Raw genomic sequence first — 17,471 nt, 5'->3', positions numbered from 1 at the left:
TCCAGATTTTTGAGATATTGTGTATACAGATTGTTTAAAAAATGTAAACAAACGGATTTGATTCAATCGAGATGAGACGTAGTTGCGGGAAAAATGATCGTTTTAAACAAAAGAGAGACGACACCAGCTGCCAAAATGGAGTCACCATCCAAAATCCCCCTCCAAGAACTTTCTAGTAATGCGTCTCCACCTTCGTCAGCCAGTGGAGAAATTTTCAAACGTCTTTCAGTATCACCTAATAGAAATCGTAAACTCCTGGAGAAGCCTGCTGCCAGGTTATCACCACAACAAAGAGTTCAAACCCCAAAGAGGTTGCCTTCACCTGATATACTTGGGCCCAATTTAAGCCTTGATAGATACGAGCGTCAGAAATCCAGTGTTGTGAAGATAAACGAAATAGTTTTCCCAAATTCGCCTACAAAGGCATCTGGAGCGTTAAGGAATGTACCAGTCCTTGGAGGTGACGGGTCACTATCGAGGATAAGAAACAGATTCAAGATCAACAACGCGAGTCCGGTGAAAGCGAATCTACTTGACAAGTTAAACAAAGAAGAAACGGAAACCGACACCGCTAAGAGGAAAAGGAAAACTGACACACCTAACGCCATGAAAGGGTCCAGAGTAGAAAAAAATGAAAGACGGACGAGGTCCAAATCAGTGATGTTCAAGCTACCTGAAGATCGGATTATATCTATTGAACTAAACGAAATGAGGAAATTAAACGAGGCGTTAATCGCTCGAATAGAAGAACTAGAGCAAAGAATGGCTAGACTAGAAGATAGATTACCATGACTTCTTATCCAAGGGGATACTCAATTTTTTTTTAATGACATCCATTGCCGCAATAGCATCTTCTGAACTGTCATGTTCTCCTCCTTGAATTCTACGACTTAAGATTTCAAAAGACAAGTTCTTCAAAGAGGATTTATACTTACCTGCTGGATACAAAACGGCAGTGTCTATTACTTTGTCATGTACTATGCGCATTACTCGTAAATCGTTATCCAAACCATGTCCTATAAGTATGCTATTTTGATTGATCATGCTAGGACAGATGTAACATTTTTCTGCTTCATGAATTGTAGGTGCAGTATCATCTATATGATGAATCCCACTAAATTTAGAATTTAAATCTATAATTTCGCCCAGTGGCTTTATTACCTTGTCATACACTACTTCTGAGGACCAGAAGTCAACTATTGTAATTCTAATCATTTCATACCCTTTCGATGTGAAAGCCATCTCACAGTCTAATGCCAAAACGTTCTCTTCGCCTTTGATATCAACGAGAGATTTAAAAGGGACCACACTCGACAGTTTTGTGAAATTCTCCCATTTGTAAACGTGATTTTTCGCTTTCATACACCCTGCAGATATGTCTGAATATGATTCAAGGGAAGCTCCACAACAAGGAAATTCTCTTTTTTTAGTTTCTCTGTTATATACTTTCCTTTGAAGGTGGTACCGACATACTGTCGGTTCCATAATTTTTGTCACATCAAATTTAGTTTCACATCTATAGCATTCCACATAATCTGATTCTGATTCATTGATCGGATCAGTGTCATACATCTTGACAAAAAATCCGTTCCTACTGAGTGTTTCCTCGTCGAGTAGCAAAGATCGTAGTTTTTGCAATACGTGGGACCTTTGTATTAATGACGAACTATTATTCTTAGGTTTGCCAGTTTTATCAAGATTACCCTTATATTTAACAATATCTCGTAATAGAATGGAAGCATTGAACGCGTAACTTTGTCTTGTTTTTGCTATTTTAGCAACCTCATGTTCCCAAATAGTCGATGCCTTTATAATGTGAGGGCTGCTCGATTGAAACCTCTTTAACTGTGTGTATATCTTTTGGACAACTCTAACTCTGTCTTGATACGGAGCAGGTTGCATTTTCATGTCAACCGGACGTAAAACTGGATTACCGACCATAATTATTGCATACAGAGGAATGTATCGGAAGACAATGGAGTTCAGATGGATTGTAAACTTTAGGCTTGCTGTTAATGGCTCTCTCAAAGCATTCTTTTCTCTTACCCATCCATTTTTCTTTTGCCGATGAGATGGATTGCAGGTATATCTTTCTTTCACTGAAATATTTATTTCTTTTTGGTGTTTTTCTGTGCTCTGAGAATTTTTTAAACAAAAGCGATGAGATGAGATGAGATGAGATGACTTTAAACAAACTGCCAAATTGAGTGTAGGATACATTTAACTGCAGATCCGCTATAGACTTAGCAAAGTAAGGCATATCACTTCTTTCACAGAGTATCAAAACATCGAAACGGATATTTTCTATTCTGCCTCTGTTTATTGACTAGGAAAGAAAGAAGAATTGCTTATAAGAGGGGCGAAGGATTGAATTACTATAGCCATGTCCTCTGCATTAATTTATTTAGATGTTACTGCGGCCGAGGAAAACTTCACTATATACCAGAAGGCTTTTACTCAGCAGCACTTGTCTGACTATTATAGATTTGATGCCAAGCTTTCAACCGATGAGAACTTGTCGAATTTAGCATTTTCCTCGTTAAAAGAAGATTTAACGATTCCTCATTTATACATTTACAAGAATATATTCTTGGACTGTTGCTCTAGATGGATTTTGCAACACGACTCCAAGAAGTTTGTCACGGTATTACACGCATTGGGCAGAATTGCAAGTTTATATCCGGAAGCTTCGCAATTGATCGAAGTGTTCTTGCTCAGAAATGGTGACTACTTTAACGCATTGTTACAAACTTACCAAGCTCATGATCCAAAGGACATCGAGTTGATCCTTTTGGCTTATTATCGATTGATTCAGTATGACAAGATCAGATTTGAGAGATATATCAATGCTCAAACTCTTAATTCACTTTTGGCACACCAATCTACAATCATCAAATTTTTGTCATTAAAAGTTCTTAATATGCTTATTGAAATGGCAGAGCACGCCTGTGAACTTGTGGTCCAAAATCAACTTAAACTGTCAACTGAACCTATCTTAAGTGTATTTGAAGGTGCTTCCGATGTAGATTATCAATTTTTGGAACTTACTGAAGCTAAAAGGCTCTCAAATTACCATAGTCTACCAAATGAAATCAATGAACTTGTTTCTTATCCAAAGAACTTCAGACCAACTGGAAAATCGTTCAACATCGATATCAATGAACTTTCGTCGTTGATTGTTGAAGTATGTGGTGTATTTATTGCCAGAATCTCCGAAGCACCTTCTAATGAAGAACATCTAAAGTCAGATCTAGTATATACGGATGGTGCCAAGTTGGCCTTACAAAAATTGGCCGAAGGTATTCAGCGCAACAAGCCTGTAATGCTTGTGGGTAAGGCTGGATCAGGTAAAACATTTTTGATCAATGAGCTTTCAAAAAAAATGAACTGCGATAGTTCTGTTGTCAAAATTCATTTAGGTGAACAAACTGATGCTAAACTACTTTTGGGTACATATACATCAGGTGAAAAACCCGGTTCTTTTGAATGGAGATCCGGTGTTCTCACAACAGCAGTTAAAGAGGGACGATGGGTACTTATCGAGGATATCAACAAAGCGCCAACCGAAGTCTTGTCTGTTCTTCTTACCCTTCTTGAAAAAAGAGAAATATCCATTCCATCTAGAGGTGAAGTCATCAAAGCTGCCAACGGTTTCCAGTTATTAGCAACAATAAGACTAGACGAGCACACCTCCCATGGTGGCATTACGCATGAGTCTGACCTGATTGGTATGAGATTATGGGAGAAAATCCTTGTAGATGAGCCGTCTGAAGACGATTTGAAGCTTATTCTACAAAAAAGGTTTTCTTTGTTAACTGCCTTAATACCGAAACTTATCAGCACCTACAAATCTGTGAAAGATATTTACAGAAATCCACAATTTGTTTCATTGAACAAAGGTGTTCAACCAAGAATCATTAGTGTTCGAGATTTAGTTAAACTAAGTCAGAGAATCACCGAACTTTTTGAAGCTAATCAAGTTGTTAAACCGGATCAACTTATCGAGTCGTCTATCTATGATGATATTTTTGCTGAAGCTGTCGATTGTTTTGTTGGTTCGATTAGTGAATATGGAGCCGTACAGCCCTTAGTACAGAAAATTGGAGAAGAGCTTGAAGTTTCAGTTTCCAGAATCACGTTGTTCTTGAACAAGCATGTACCGGCAATCGAAAAAGCTGGTGATGATGTGAAAATTGGAAGAGCTCACCTAAGAAGACCCAAGTCAACTATTCATAAAAAAAGTGCCAACACTACATCGTTTGCGTTTACCAATCATTCTCTTCGTTTAATGGAACAAATTGGTGTTGCCGTCAAAATGTGTGAACCAACATTATTAGTCGGTGAGACCGGTACTGGTAAAACTACTGTAGTTCAAGAGTTAGCAAAGCTAATGAATAAGAATTTGACGGTTATTAACGTTTCCCAGCAGACTGAGAGCGGTGATCTATTAGGTGGTTACAAGCCTGTGAATTGTAGGACTGTCGCAATTCCAATTCTAGAAGATTTTGAGGGGCTTTTCCTTGCTACATTCTCTTTGAAGAAGAACGAGAAGTTCTATAAACTCCTCCATAAGTGCTTCTCCAAGGGGCAATGGAAGAACGTCGCTAAACTTTGGAAAGAAGCTATTAAAATGGCTGATAGCATTCTAAAAAAGGACTCAAATGAGAAAGAGGAAGCTGACAAGAAAAAAAAGCGTAAACTCGACCCTGAGAGTAAACAAGCTTTATTGGAAAAATGGAAGGAATTCAGACAAACAGTTGAATCATTTGAATTACAATCCTCTACTTTGGAAAACTCGTTTGTGTTTAATTTTGTGGAAGGTTCTTTGGTGAAGGCTGTCAGAAATGGAGAATGGTTGTTATTGGATGAAGTCAACTTGGCCTCGGCAGACACGCTTGAAAACATAGCTGATTTGCTTTCAGAAAGTGACTCTAGAAGTATACTTCTATCTGAAAAAGGTGAGGCAGAATCGATAAAAGCCCATCCAGATTTCAGAATTTTCGCTTGTATGAACCCTGCTACAGATGTCGGTAAGAGAGATTTACCACCAGGTATTCGATCAAGATTTACCGAAGTTTATGTTCATTCTCCTGACCGTGACATCTCTGATCTATTGTCTATCATTGACAAGTACATTTCAAAGTATAGCGTAAGCGACGAATGGGTTGGTAACGACATCGCTGAACTTTATTTAGAAGCAAAAAGGCTTGCAGAAGCTAATAAGATTGTCGATGGTTCCAATCAAAGACCCCATTTCAGCATCCGTACATTGACCAGAACATTACTTTATGTCACGGACATTGTACATATTTATGGCCTAAGACGATCTTTGTACGAAGGATTTTGTATGGCATTTTTAACACTGTTGAATCTACCATCAGAGGAATTATTAAGGGGGATTATAGAGAAATTCATCCTAGGTAGAATAAAAAATCCACATTCTGTCATGTCTCAAATTCCTCCTTCTCCAGGTACTAATTATGTTCAGTTCAGACATTATTGGATGAAACAAGGACCTGCTGATATTACACCACAACCTCATTATATCATTACGCCATTTGTAGAAAAGAACATGTTGAACCTTGTTAGGGCTACTTCTGGCAGACGTTTTCCTGTTTTAATTCAAGGACCTACTTCTGCAGGTAAGACTTCTATGATCAAGTACCTTGCCGACATAACCGGTCATAAATTTGTGCGGATCAATAATCACGAGCATACTGACTTACAAGAGTATCTTGGTACTTATGTGACAGATGACACTGGAAAACTTTCTTTTAAAGAAGGTGTGTTGGTTGAAGCTTTGAAGAAAGGTTATTGGATTGTTTTAGATGAGTTAAACTTGGCTCCTACTGATGTTTTGGAGGCACTTAATAGACTTCTTGATGACAATAGAGAATTATTTATTCCCGAGACTCAGGAAGTTGTTCATCCACATCCTGATTTTATGCTTTTTGCAACACAAAATCCAGCAGGCATTTATGGTGGACGTAAAGTGTTATCCAGAGCATTCAGAAATCGTTTCCTTGAATTACATTTTGATGATATTCCACAGGACGAGCTTGAGATCATTCTTAAACAACGGTGTGAAATTGCTCCATCTTATGCCAAAAAAATTGTCGAAGTCTATCGTCAATTGTCCGTAAACCGCTCGGCCAATAGACTTTTCGAACAGAAAAATTCATTTGCAACACTTCGTGATTTATTCAGATGGGCGCTAAGACCTGCTGTCGGTTACGAAGAGCTTGCTGCTAATGGTTACATGCTACTTGCCGAAAGATGTAGGTCATCGGAGGAAAAAGAAGTTGTTAAAAGAGTTCTTGAAACCGTTATGAAAGTAAAACTAGATATGGACCAATATTACACCAGTTTAGAAGACCCAGCTTTATTGAATTTGAACACAGATGTAGTGTGGACCAAGGGAATGAAAAGGCTTGCCGTTCTTGTCAACAGCTGCTTAAAAAATAATGAACCTGTTTTACTTGTTGGTGAGACTGGATGTGGTAAGACTACTATATTTCAACTAATTTCCAACTACTATAAAAAAGAACTTATTACAATAAATGCCCATCAAAACACCGAAACTGGTGATATTTTAGGAGCTCAAAGACCTGTTCGGAAAAGATCTGAAATTCAATCCGCCTTGACCTCAATTCTGCAGAAGGTTTTAAAAGTGGTAGATGTAGATGTTACGCTGGAAGAACTCTTATCCGCCTACGATAAGCAAACCAAAGAAGATGTACCTCCAGATGTACAAGCGGAAATCACCTCTTTAAGGGATTCACTCAAAATTCTATTTGAATGGTGTGATGGTCCTTTAGTTAATGCTTTAAAGTCTGGGAGCTTCTTCCTATTTGACGAAATATCGTTGGCAGACGATTCCGTTTTAGAAAGGTTGAATAGTGTCTTAGAACCCGAACGTAGCTTATTATTGGCAGAAAAGGGGACGGTTGATTCTTTCATTACGGCAGCTGATGGTTTCCAATTTTTTGCTACCATGAATCCGGGAGGAGATTATGGTAAGAAAGAACTCTCTCCTGCCTTAAAAAATCGTTTCACCGAGATCTGGGTACCTTCTATGGAAGACTTTAAAGATGTGGAGATTATTGTTTCTTCCAGATTGAAGCAAAATCAGAAAAACCTCCCAGAAATTATTGTCAAGTTCTCAGAGTGGTTTGCCAAACACTTCGGTGCTGGCAAAACTAACACTGGTGTCATCTCTCTCAGAGATATTCTTGCATGGGTAGATTTCATCAACGCAACTATGGCTGAACTGCAAGACTCTAAAATCTGCTTATATCATGGTGCTGCGATGGTTTTCATTGATGCATTGGGTACCAACAATACTGCTCACTTAGCCGCCAATGAGACGTGGCTTAAGGAACAAAAGTTGGAATGCGTCCGTATGCTATCTAAACTTGCTGGCTGTGACTTAACGCCACTCTTTGATGAAAAAGTAGATGTTATTGTAACGGAGGATAGGCTGCAATCTGGAAGATTCAGCTTGAGCAGGTCAACAGGCTCAATCTCGAATGGATCTTTCACTGTAAATGCGCCAACCACATCTATGAACATGATGAGAGTAGTTAGGGCCTTAAACGTCCGCAAACCTATTCTTTTAGAGGGAAGTCCCGGTGTCGGTAAAACCAGTTTGGTTTCGGCCTTAGCTGAGTACACAGGAAATACTTTGACCAGAATAAATTTGTCAGAACAGACAGATCTAGTTGATCTATTCGGATTTGATGCACCAGGTGAAAGGACTGGTGAATTTGTTTGGAGAGATGCGCCTTTCCTAAGAGCCATGCAAAAGGGTGAATGGGTCTTGTTGGATGAAATGAATTTGGCTTCGCAATCAGTTTTAGAAGGGTTAAATGCTTGTCTAGATCATCGTGGGGAAGCCTATATACCAGAGCTAGACAAAGTTTTTACTCGTCACCCTAATTTCTTGGTTTTTGCCGCTCAAAATCCGCAATACCAAGGTGGTGGCAGAAAGGGTTTACCAAAGTCCTTTGTTAATCGTTTCAGTGTCGTTTATGTTGATATGCTAACAGCTGAAGATCTATTATTGATTGCGACTCATATGTACCCCAATGTTGACTCTGAGGTCTGTGCTAAAATGATTCAAATGATGTCTAAACTAGAGGAAGACGTTAGTAACAGAAGACTTTGGGGAAGTGCTGGTTCGCCATGGGAGTTTAACCTTAGAGACACTTTGAGGTGGTTAAAACTTTTGAATTCCGCATCAATTTGTGACGATATCAACGCAGCAGATTTCTTGGAAATGATTGTAAAACAAAGATTTAGAACAGAAGAAGACCAGTTTGAAGCCATGAAATTAATACATGAAATTTTTGGAGAAATTACGAGTAGAGATAAATTGTTTAAAGTCGGAAGTTCTTATTTGCAAGTGAATGCCGAAGTAATTGATAGGAATCCAGTGATTCAATTCAATTCACTCCGTAACCTGGTTCCTTTGCAATGTAATTTCAACGTATACGAATCAGTACTAAGGTGTGTCAAACACAACTGGCCGTTGATATTGGTAGGACCGACGAATGCAGGTAAAACTGACATGGTGAAATTGATAGCGTCAATCATTGGTAAGAAGACAATTGAATTTTCGATGAATAGCGATGTTGATAGCATGGATATTCTTGGTGGATATGAACAACTTGATTTGAACAGAAAAGTTGCGAACATCATTCAGAAACTTTCTGAAATCTTGCAACAACTAATTACCATCAATCTTTCCACAGGAACAGATACTGAAGCACTTTCTCCAGCATTTGCTTTGTATGATTTTATTAAGAAATCATCAGTGTCTTCCTTTAATTTCACTGACTTTGTCCACTTATTCCAAAAGTTCTATTCCTTAACTCAAGTGCATTCTACGATAGACGAAATTAATATGGAAATTCAAGATTTGAGCGAGCACATGAAAAAGCCTGCAGCCGTGAAATTTGAATGGTTTGACGGTATGCTAGTCAAGGCTGTGGAGGAGGGTCATTGGTTGATTTTAGACAATGCCAATCTTTGCTCTCCATCAGTTCTCGATAGAATCAATTCACTATTAGAAACAGATGGTTCTTTGATGATAAACGAATGTAGTTTGACCGATGGAAAACCCAGAGTGGTAAAGCCACATCGCGATTTTAGATTATTCTTAACTATGGATCCTAAATTTGGAGAACTTTCAAGAGCTATGAGAAATAGAGGAATAGAGGTTTTCATCAATGCTCTTCCTGTTCGAGCATCGACTCAAGATAGAAAAATCCTAGGAATCGAGTGCTCGTCACAAGTTGGGACTGAAAGCGAAGTTGAAGCAAGACTACGCTCTTTACAACTGGATGCTACTTCAATGTCAAAGATACCGTTATCAGCATTCATTTCCCCAAGATTATCAAAGCTTCAATCTCTTGTTGCCTTACACGACATGTCCTTGCTTGGAGAAGTTTCTCCATACTTGATGTCGACTATTAATATGAACGCAATCTACCTATTAAATGACTGGAATAGAAATGTGCGCAACTCACAACTATTCGATGAGGTAGATTTCTGTGATGCAGTAACTCTCATGACAAATTTCATTACAGAATCAGGGGTCTTTTCTGAAGTTGAGGCAATTTATTCTCCGTTAAATCGCATTGTTCAGAATACCCTCTCTAATGGTAAAGAGTTCTGTTATAGCCAAAGCTTAATTCCAACTTTGAATTCGTACATTGCAGCCACTGTAAAACAGAATTCACCTCTATCATTGACTTCTGAATCCGTATATTTCTTCTCGTTAATCTGGTACGTGTTAGAGGCAAAAGGGAAATTGGACTTCGCACAAAAGAAGGCAGTTAATGGTAAAATCAATGAACTATCTTATTTGGAACTTTCCACAGCGGTAGCTTTCGGACGTAACGTAAAGAATGTACCACATATCGAAGTTTACAAACTATTGAAAAGCTTGATAGAGTTTGCTTTGCATTCAATCAAGAACATTCCATTGTTCTCAGTCGAAAAGATGTATAATTCTCTATTCCAACTTTACATCTTGTGGATTGGAGCTTATTCATGTTCAAAGGACAGAGACGAGACAAAACTACGAGTATATCAAGAATTGTTCACAAAATGGGCTTCAATGTCATGTTCGATTCTACCTGATATTAACCAAGTACAAGAATTACTTGATGAAATAGCTCAACCAGCTGTTTTGAAAACTGGTAATTCAATGGATATGATATGGGAGGAAGTAAGAAGAGCTTATCCATTGACTGCAGAAACCTGGGATATTTTGAAGCAATTTGAGTCATTATCGGGTGACTTTGACCAGATGGTGAAGAAACAATTTTTTGACTCTTACCCTCTAATTAGTCAGTTGTCAGAAACATTTAATGCCCTTTTCATGGACATTTTAAACAACAATACAGCAGAATCTGAAAACATTTTAGAGAAGCTCAAGGAGGGGATTTCAACTCTCAATACCATTTCGTCTACATTTTTGATCAAAAGGAAACACTATTTTGAGGATGAATTCACGTCATTATTGAGATTTTTAGTGAATGACTTCGAGGAGACCAAGAAAACCATTTATGCCATATTACCCAACTCTTCTGTCGCTAGCATGGATCTCATCAAACTGGAATCCGTTGGGACTCTGTACCCTCCCATTTTCAGCTTACTTTGGAAGAAGGAGAATGGGAAATTTGTTTCACATACAAAGGCTGTTTTCAGCCCTGTACTAATTGAGAACATCTTAATTAAGTCTAACGATTTTTACGAATTCTCAGGAGGCCAAATTGAACAGACGTTGCGAGATGGCAGGGTTTTGACCGAATCAATAATCAAGTCTTCTAAGTACATTTTACAAGACCAATATGCAATATTCTCCGCAATTCTCAAAGATTGGGTTTTGAAGATTATTGCAGTGCATTTGAAGGTAAGCTCGCTCGATTTGTACTCTCTTTCAATTAAAGAACTTGAAGCTGAAGTTGCCACGTCAGAATGTACTTGGTTCAAACCAGTATTTGCTAAATATTTAGGTGCATCACTGTTTTTGATTGACAGTTCTAGAAGCCTACAAAATTTGGGTAAAGCATGGGTGTTGTTTGCTGTTGGTCTTCTGCAGTTATATGTCCCAAGTTCTCCGTACGATCCTGCTATTCGAGACTACGTCATTTATGACAATTATGTTGCTCACAAAAGCCTCACTGAATCGATAATACACAATTGGAAGTGTGCTGGCTCAGTATTATTTGGTGATGTCGATAGTTATACTCAAAAATTAGTCCCAGAAGTCAGTTCCGACGATGAACCAAAGAAGCCCAGAGTCTTCCGTCCTAATCACTCGATTGATTCGTTATTTGATGAATGGTCAGCATTCATGCTGTCAACAGTGGATGTAACTCCAGTAATCTCCTTACTTGAATCTTCTACTGAGTACAACTCAATCTCTGATAGTAGGTTCAAAATGTTCGAACAGAACACGTCTCAATTCCTTTCTAGACTCTCATCAACATATGAAGTTTATTCGGATATCAACGACATCTTCGCAGGTTACGTGTATGCCATGAAATTTGGGTTCAATGTTATTTCTCTTGGTGCAGAAAATGAATCACAAGAATTAGACATCTCTCCATTATTTACAGTGGATTGCTTAGCGGTTACCAGAGAAAAATCTATTTTGAGCCACTTTTCTAGGCTTAATAAATTCCTCAAAAACCAAAATGTTGGCTCTCACGATGTGGAGGAGATTTTAATTCATTTCTTGAATTTATGTTATGCCCACAAAGATAGTGAAAGCATGATTGATAGTTTGAATGAAATCCTACAGCCACTATATTATAGATGGTCATTGCGAAGAATGAAAAGTGAGCAAGAAGCAGAGCAAAAGAACAGCCTTTTTAAGTTCAATGACAATTCAGATGACATTGAGGCCGAATTTAAGGCAATGTTCCCAGATTACGAAGATTCAGTTTCACTCGATTCTCCTGTTGAGGAATCATCAGCCACATCTTTAATCGATACGTACTACGAGATCGCTAAAATTTACATTGAAATATTCGAGGACGCTTCAAATGTTTCCTTGAGTCAAGTGATGAGAAAAGGATCTGAAACTTCTGTTATTTTGCTACGAAGTTGCTCTGATTTCAAGCTATATAACTTGAACGAATCAATGGTTCTTGCTGCCATCAAGACTTTGTCTGAGAAAACTAATTCTTTCAAAGATTCTAGCAACACTGAAATATTTGACTTTTACAGAGGCACTTCGAGAATTGAAACCAAAAAGGCACAGCATGTAATCCAAGGTTTGTGGAACAATGTCAACACTTTACTCAAAGAATGGCCCGAGCATGCAACGTTGCGGGATCTTTTCCGCGTCTGTAAAGAATTTATTTCTTATCCTGTTTCAACACCAATGGCAAGACTCTTGCAGAAAATAGAGCAAATTTACACCTTCGTGGTGGAGTGGCAAAAGTATGCATCTTCTAAAGTCTCCCTACAGGCTCACGTTGACTCAATAACTAATCTCATAGTTTCTTGGAGAAGGTTGGAACTACACACTTGGAAGGCTTTATTCCAAATGGAGGATATGAACAGTACAAAGACCATTGGAAATTGGTGGTTCTATCTTTTCGAAACGATTATAGTGGGAACAGAAAATGCCAATATTGACGTTTCTGAGAGATCTGGTTCCCTTCTTTCTGCTTTGAATGTTTTCTTCAGTAAAAGCACTTTGGGAGAATTCGCAAATCGTCTAAGACTTGTAAAAGCATTCTGCAAACATGTTTCAGTGATGCATGGAAAGACATCAATAATTTCACAAGCCCTCCAAAATATCATCTCCTTCTATGAGCAGTTTACTTCTGTTGTTAACGACAAAATAAAAACAGGAAAAAAGCTTCTTGAAAAAGAGATATCAGAGGTGATTCTTTTGGCAAGTTGGAAGGATGTGAATATCGATGCTTTGAAGCAAAGCTCTCGCCGGTCTCACAATAGTTTGTTCAAGATTGTTCGCAAATATAGAACGCTACTTTCCGAACCCTTAACTTCTATGATCGAAAGCGGAATAGATTCCGCTCTGCCAGTAACTAAACAATTTGAAAGAGTAACAATCTCCCACTTCAGGTCTATCGATGTTTCTGGGGCCAAATCTATTGTCACAAATATTCCGGGATGGGAAAGTAGATCAAAATCTTTAAAAGATATCTACATCACACAGAAGAATCTTTCTATTTATATTTCCAAAATCACGAATCAAAATTACCCAGATTTGTTAGAGTATGCCCTTTACATCTCAAAAGAAGCGAAAAGGCTTCGTGAAGAAACCCCTACAGTCTACAAAAAGGAAAAGAAGAAATTATTGGCTACCTTGAAGACCCAAAAGAGTAAATTACTCAGTGACTCCTTAAAGGAGCTCAAAAGAATTGGTTTGAAATCAAACTTTAGAGAAGATATTAGAAAAATCCAACAAAGTGTTGTATCAGTGTTGACGAACTCAAAATCATTTAGAGAAACCGCGATAGATTCTTCTGATGTCTATTTCTTTAGAATTTTGGACCTGCTTCCACGATTGAAAAATGCAATTGCTTTCCCAACAGACGATATTCCAGTGTCCTACTTGGAAAAAGGTATGGCCATGACCGAGAACTTAATTTTTTCGTTGATTGCCAGCAGACAACCGCTCTCTATATTTGTGCACACTTATAGTAAAATTGAATCCCTGAGATTAGACCTTGAGAGTGTTTCCCTGGATTGCCATGTTTTGAAACATTTCGATCTATCTTATAATTTTGGAACGTTCAGGCACATATGTAAGTGGTTGCCTCAATTGATCGATTACATTCTTGAGTACGTGGAAGACAGTACAGCTCATGAGGTTCCAAGATCCACTGTTTCATATTTATACTCGTCTAAACAGAAACTTCTAGATTTCTTAGCACAATCTGAAATGTTTAGGATATACAGTGATACCACTGAAAACATATTGGAAAACTTCAATGCCTTCCTTAAGGAATTTATTTCTGCTATATCAGCTATGAATGGTACAAACTCATTCTTTGTGTATGATCTTTTGGAATCATGGCTTCAACAAGCTCTTTCTCATGGAGATGTTATCTTTGATACTATTGACCCTTCGCTGGAAGAACTTGATGGAAAATTACGCCGGATCAGTACTGCCATTTTAATTTCTGTCCAAAAACTAGTTGAAAACAATACTACTCCCATATCTGAAGAGGATGATAAATGGCTAATCGAGCTTAATAGAAGAATTGTCTCAAATATCAAGATTGCTAACTGCAACAAGATCTTTGCTTTGATTGATGATCTTGTCACTACAATTAAGTCAACGTCATTTACGGCAGAATCATCTCCAATGGTTGCTGCAGCTGTTTCATTTACCATGCCATTTATCAATCACTATTTCAGCATGTTGAATGACATTTTGAATACAACTTCAGAGAATTATTTCAAATTTAGCAAATCGACTTATATCTTCTCGAATATGCTATACAATCTCGCTAAAGATGGATTCTGTTCTCCAGAGCCTCCTTCAGAAGAGACCGAAGATAACAATTTGCAGGAGGGTACAGGTCTTGGAGATGGAGATGGAGCTCAAAATAATAGCAAAGATGTTGAAGAAGATGAGGATTTGTTAGAAGATGCTCAACAACCGAACAAGGATCAACGAAATGACAGCGACGAAGACGACGAAGAAAAAGAAGATGATGCTGTTGAAATGGAAGGCGATATTGCCGGAGACCTTGAAAATGCATCTGATCAAGAAAACGAAGAAGAAGATGATAACAACGAGGACGATGAAGACGAGCTAGATGAAGAGATTGATAATCTTGACGAGGATGATCCTAATGCATTGGATGAAAAGATGTGGGAAGAGGAAGCTGAAGATGATTCTAAAGAGAAGGATTCCGAGAACATGCCTGAAAAATCTAATGCCGATGATGTACAAGCATCAGAGGAACAAGCAGAAGATGATGTCAAGCCGGAAGACCACCAACAAAACCAAGAAACTGATGAAATGGAAACTGAAGAAAAAGATAACGATGATGACGGTGAAGAGCAAGAAGAAGAGGAAGAAGATGTTGGAGAACAAGAAGATGAAGTTAGAAATGATGAAAACGAGAATCTCGAAAATAACGTCCCGGAAGTAGAAACAATGGACCTACCAGAGGACATGAATTTGGATTCTGACAAAGATAATGAAGAAGATGGCTCTGAAGAAGAAGAAGAAGATTTCGAGGATAAAATGGAGGTAGATGAGGAGGAAGAAGAAGGTAAGCAGCCAGAAAATACAGAAAATGAACAAACGAACATTGATGAAGAATCTGACGCTGATGAAAACCGCGAATCAGATGAAGACGTTGATATGGATGGAGATGATAATAGTGAAACCGAAGAGGCTCTTGATAAAGAGGATGATACAGAGAAACCAGATATCAAAGAAGAAGCAATAGCAGATTCAGACAGTGAACTTGAAAACCCGCAAGATGAACCAAAACAAGAAGGAGGTGAAGATGAAAAGGGTGAAGATGTAGAGGGCCTCGACGGATTAGAGGGTGTAGAAGATGACAAAGATCAAATAAATACAGATGCTGCTGTCGAACAAGATTCGGGTGCAAAGGGTGAAGGCTCTAATGCAGCTGATTCTGAAGAACAACAAGATATTGGTAGTTCTGGTAACGCGCAATCGCAAAGCCAGGAAAACAATCAGGAAGAAATCACAGATACATCTCGTAAAGACGCGCAAGAAAGCTTAAAGCAATTAGGTGATTCATTGAAAGAATTCCACAGACGCCATCAAGAAATCAAAGAGGCTTCCACCAATTCTGAAGAGCAACAGCCTGAAGGCTCCAACCAGAAACCTGACGAATTTGAACATGTCGACGGTGCCAATACCGAGACTGATACGCAAGCGTTGGGATCTGCTGATAAAGATCAATTAACTGGGTTCGATGAGGACCTAGCCATTGATGAAGATTCAAACGAAGAAAAAGCTGAACCTGAAAATGAGAATGATGAAGATCAGAAACACCCAACTGATGTGATGGACATCGATGAACCGGAAGTACAAAACGGTGATATTGATAATGAAGAGAATAACGGGAAAAGCAAGGGAGCTTTCATTGGTGAAAGAAATGCTCTTGAGAACTCTGGCGCTTTATGGGATCAAAACGACATTGTTTCTGACGAAAACGATATCGACCAAATCTTAAATGAAGTAGACAACGAAGTATCAGAAGAAAATTCTGTTGCTGTGGCCCCAAGACCATTCGACGAAGCCCGTGAACTATGGAAGAGAAGTGAACAAGAAACGAACGAGTTGGCAGCCGGTTTAAGTGAACAGCTACGTTTGATTCTTGAGCCTACTCTTGCCACAAAGTTGAAGGGTGATTACAAAACTGGTAAAAGGTTGAATATGAAGAGAATTATTCCATATATTGCTTCACAGTACCGTAAGGACAAGATTTGGTTAAGAAGAACAAAACCAAGTAAGCGTCAATATCAAATCATGATTGCAGTAGACGATTCCAAATCTATGAGCGAATCAAAATCTGTCAATTTGGCTTTCCAAAGTATCTGTTTAGTCTCTAAGGCTTTAACTCAACTTGAATCCGGTGGTTTATCTATCGTGAAATTCGGTGAAACTGTAAGAGAAGTTCACCCATTCAACCAACCTTTCAATACCCAAACTGGTGCTCAGACTTTCCAATGGTTTGATTTCCAAGAAACAAGAACCGATGTCAAGAAATTGGTAGCTGAAAGTATCAAGATCTTTGAAAGAGCAAGAGCTATGGAGAGTAACGACCTATGGCAATTGGAAATTATCATCTCCGATGGTGTTTGTGAAGACCACGAAACATTAGTAAGATTGGTTCGCAGAGCAAGGGAAAATAAAATCATGCTCGTTTTCGTTGTCATCGATGGTATTAACTCTAACGAATCAATCATGGATATGTCTCAAGTGAACTATATTCCAGATCAATTCGGCAACATGAAACTATCAGTCCAGAAATACCTAGACACATTCCCATTCGAATTCTACGTTGTCGTTCATGACATTACCGAACTCCCAGAAATGTTATCCATTATCTTAAGACAGTATTTCTCAGAGATGGCATCCATGTAGATGGACAACATCACGTCAAAAACCTAAAAAAAAGTATAAAACTGTACAATAGATCTTTAACTAGATACCGTAATAACAATATCAACAATAAATAAAAATATACCAATATTTCATGGTACTAAACTATTTAAAGCCCTAACCCAGACCCGGCTCAACACATAGAATCTCTGCCTCCTTAGAGCCCGAAATGTATAGAAATTGTCCGTTGTATGTGATACTGACATTTCACAAACGTGAAAATTTTCATTTTTCAGTATAAAAGGCCAAAAGCGATGAGCTTGGAAGAGAAAAGATATGTTTGATGCCACATATATAAGTATTCTGATCAACCAAAAAATAA

At 38.3% G+C, this 17,471-nt stretch overlaps 3 protein-coding genes across 3 annotated transcripts; 2 read left to right on the top strand and 1 right to left on the bottom strand.

Moving 5' to 3' along the window:
• Positions 1–93: 93 nt before the first annotated feature.
• Positions 94–792, top strand: FIN1 (Fin1p; the record flags this gene model as incomplete). The annotated part of the gene is made up of 1 exon (XM_455975.1): positions 94–792. The coding sequence occupies one exon, from the start codon at positions 94–96 to the stop codon at positions 790–792; it is 699 nt and encodes a 232-aa protein (XP_455975.1).
• REX3 (RNA exonuclease) lies at positions 784–2,220 on the bottom strand (the record flags this gene model as incomplete). Its single annotated transcript, XM_455974.1, has 1 exon — positions 784–2,220. One exon carries the CDS (start codon positions 2,218–2,220, stop codon positions 784–786), a length of 1,437 nt encoding a protein of 478 aa, XP_455974.1.
• Positions 2,221–2,383: 163 nt separating this feature from the next.
• REA1 (AAA family ATPase midasin) lies at positions 2,384–17,131 on the top strand (the record flags this gene model as incomplete). The annotated part of the gene is made up of 1 exon (XM_455973.1): positions 2,384–17,131. One exon carries the CDS (start codon positions 2,384–2,386, stop codon positions 17,129–17,131), a length of 14,748 nt encoding a protein of 4,915 aa, XP_455973.1.
• Between the last annotated feature and the right edge of the window lie 340 nt (positions 17,132–17,471).

Source organism: Kluyveromyces lactis (assembly GCF_000002515.2).
Source record: "Kluyveromyces lactis strain NRRL Y-1140 chromosome F complete sequence".
NCBI lineage: Eukaryota > Fungi > Ascomycota > Saccharomycetes > Saccharomycetales > Saccharomycetaceae > Kluyveromyces > Kluyveromyces lactis.
This window is presented reverse-complemented; position numbering and strand designations above follow the sequence as displayed.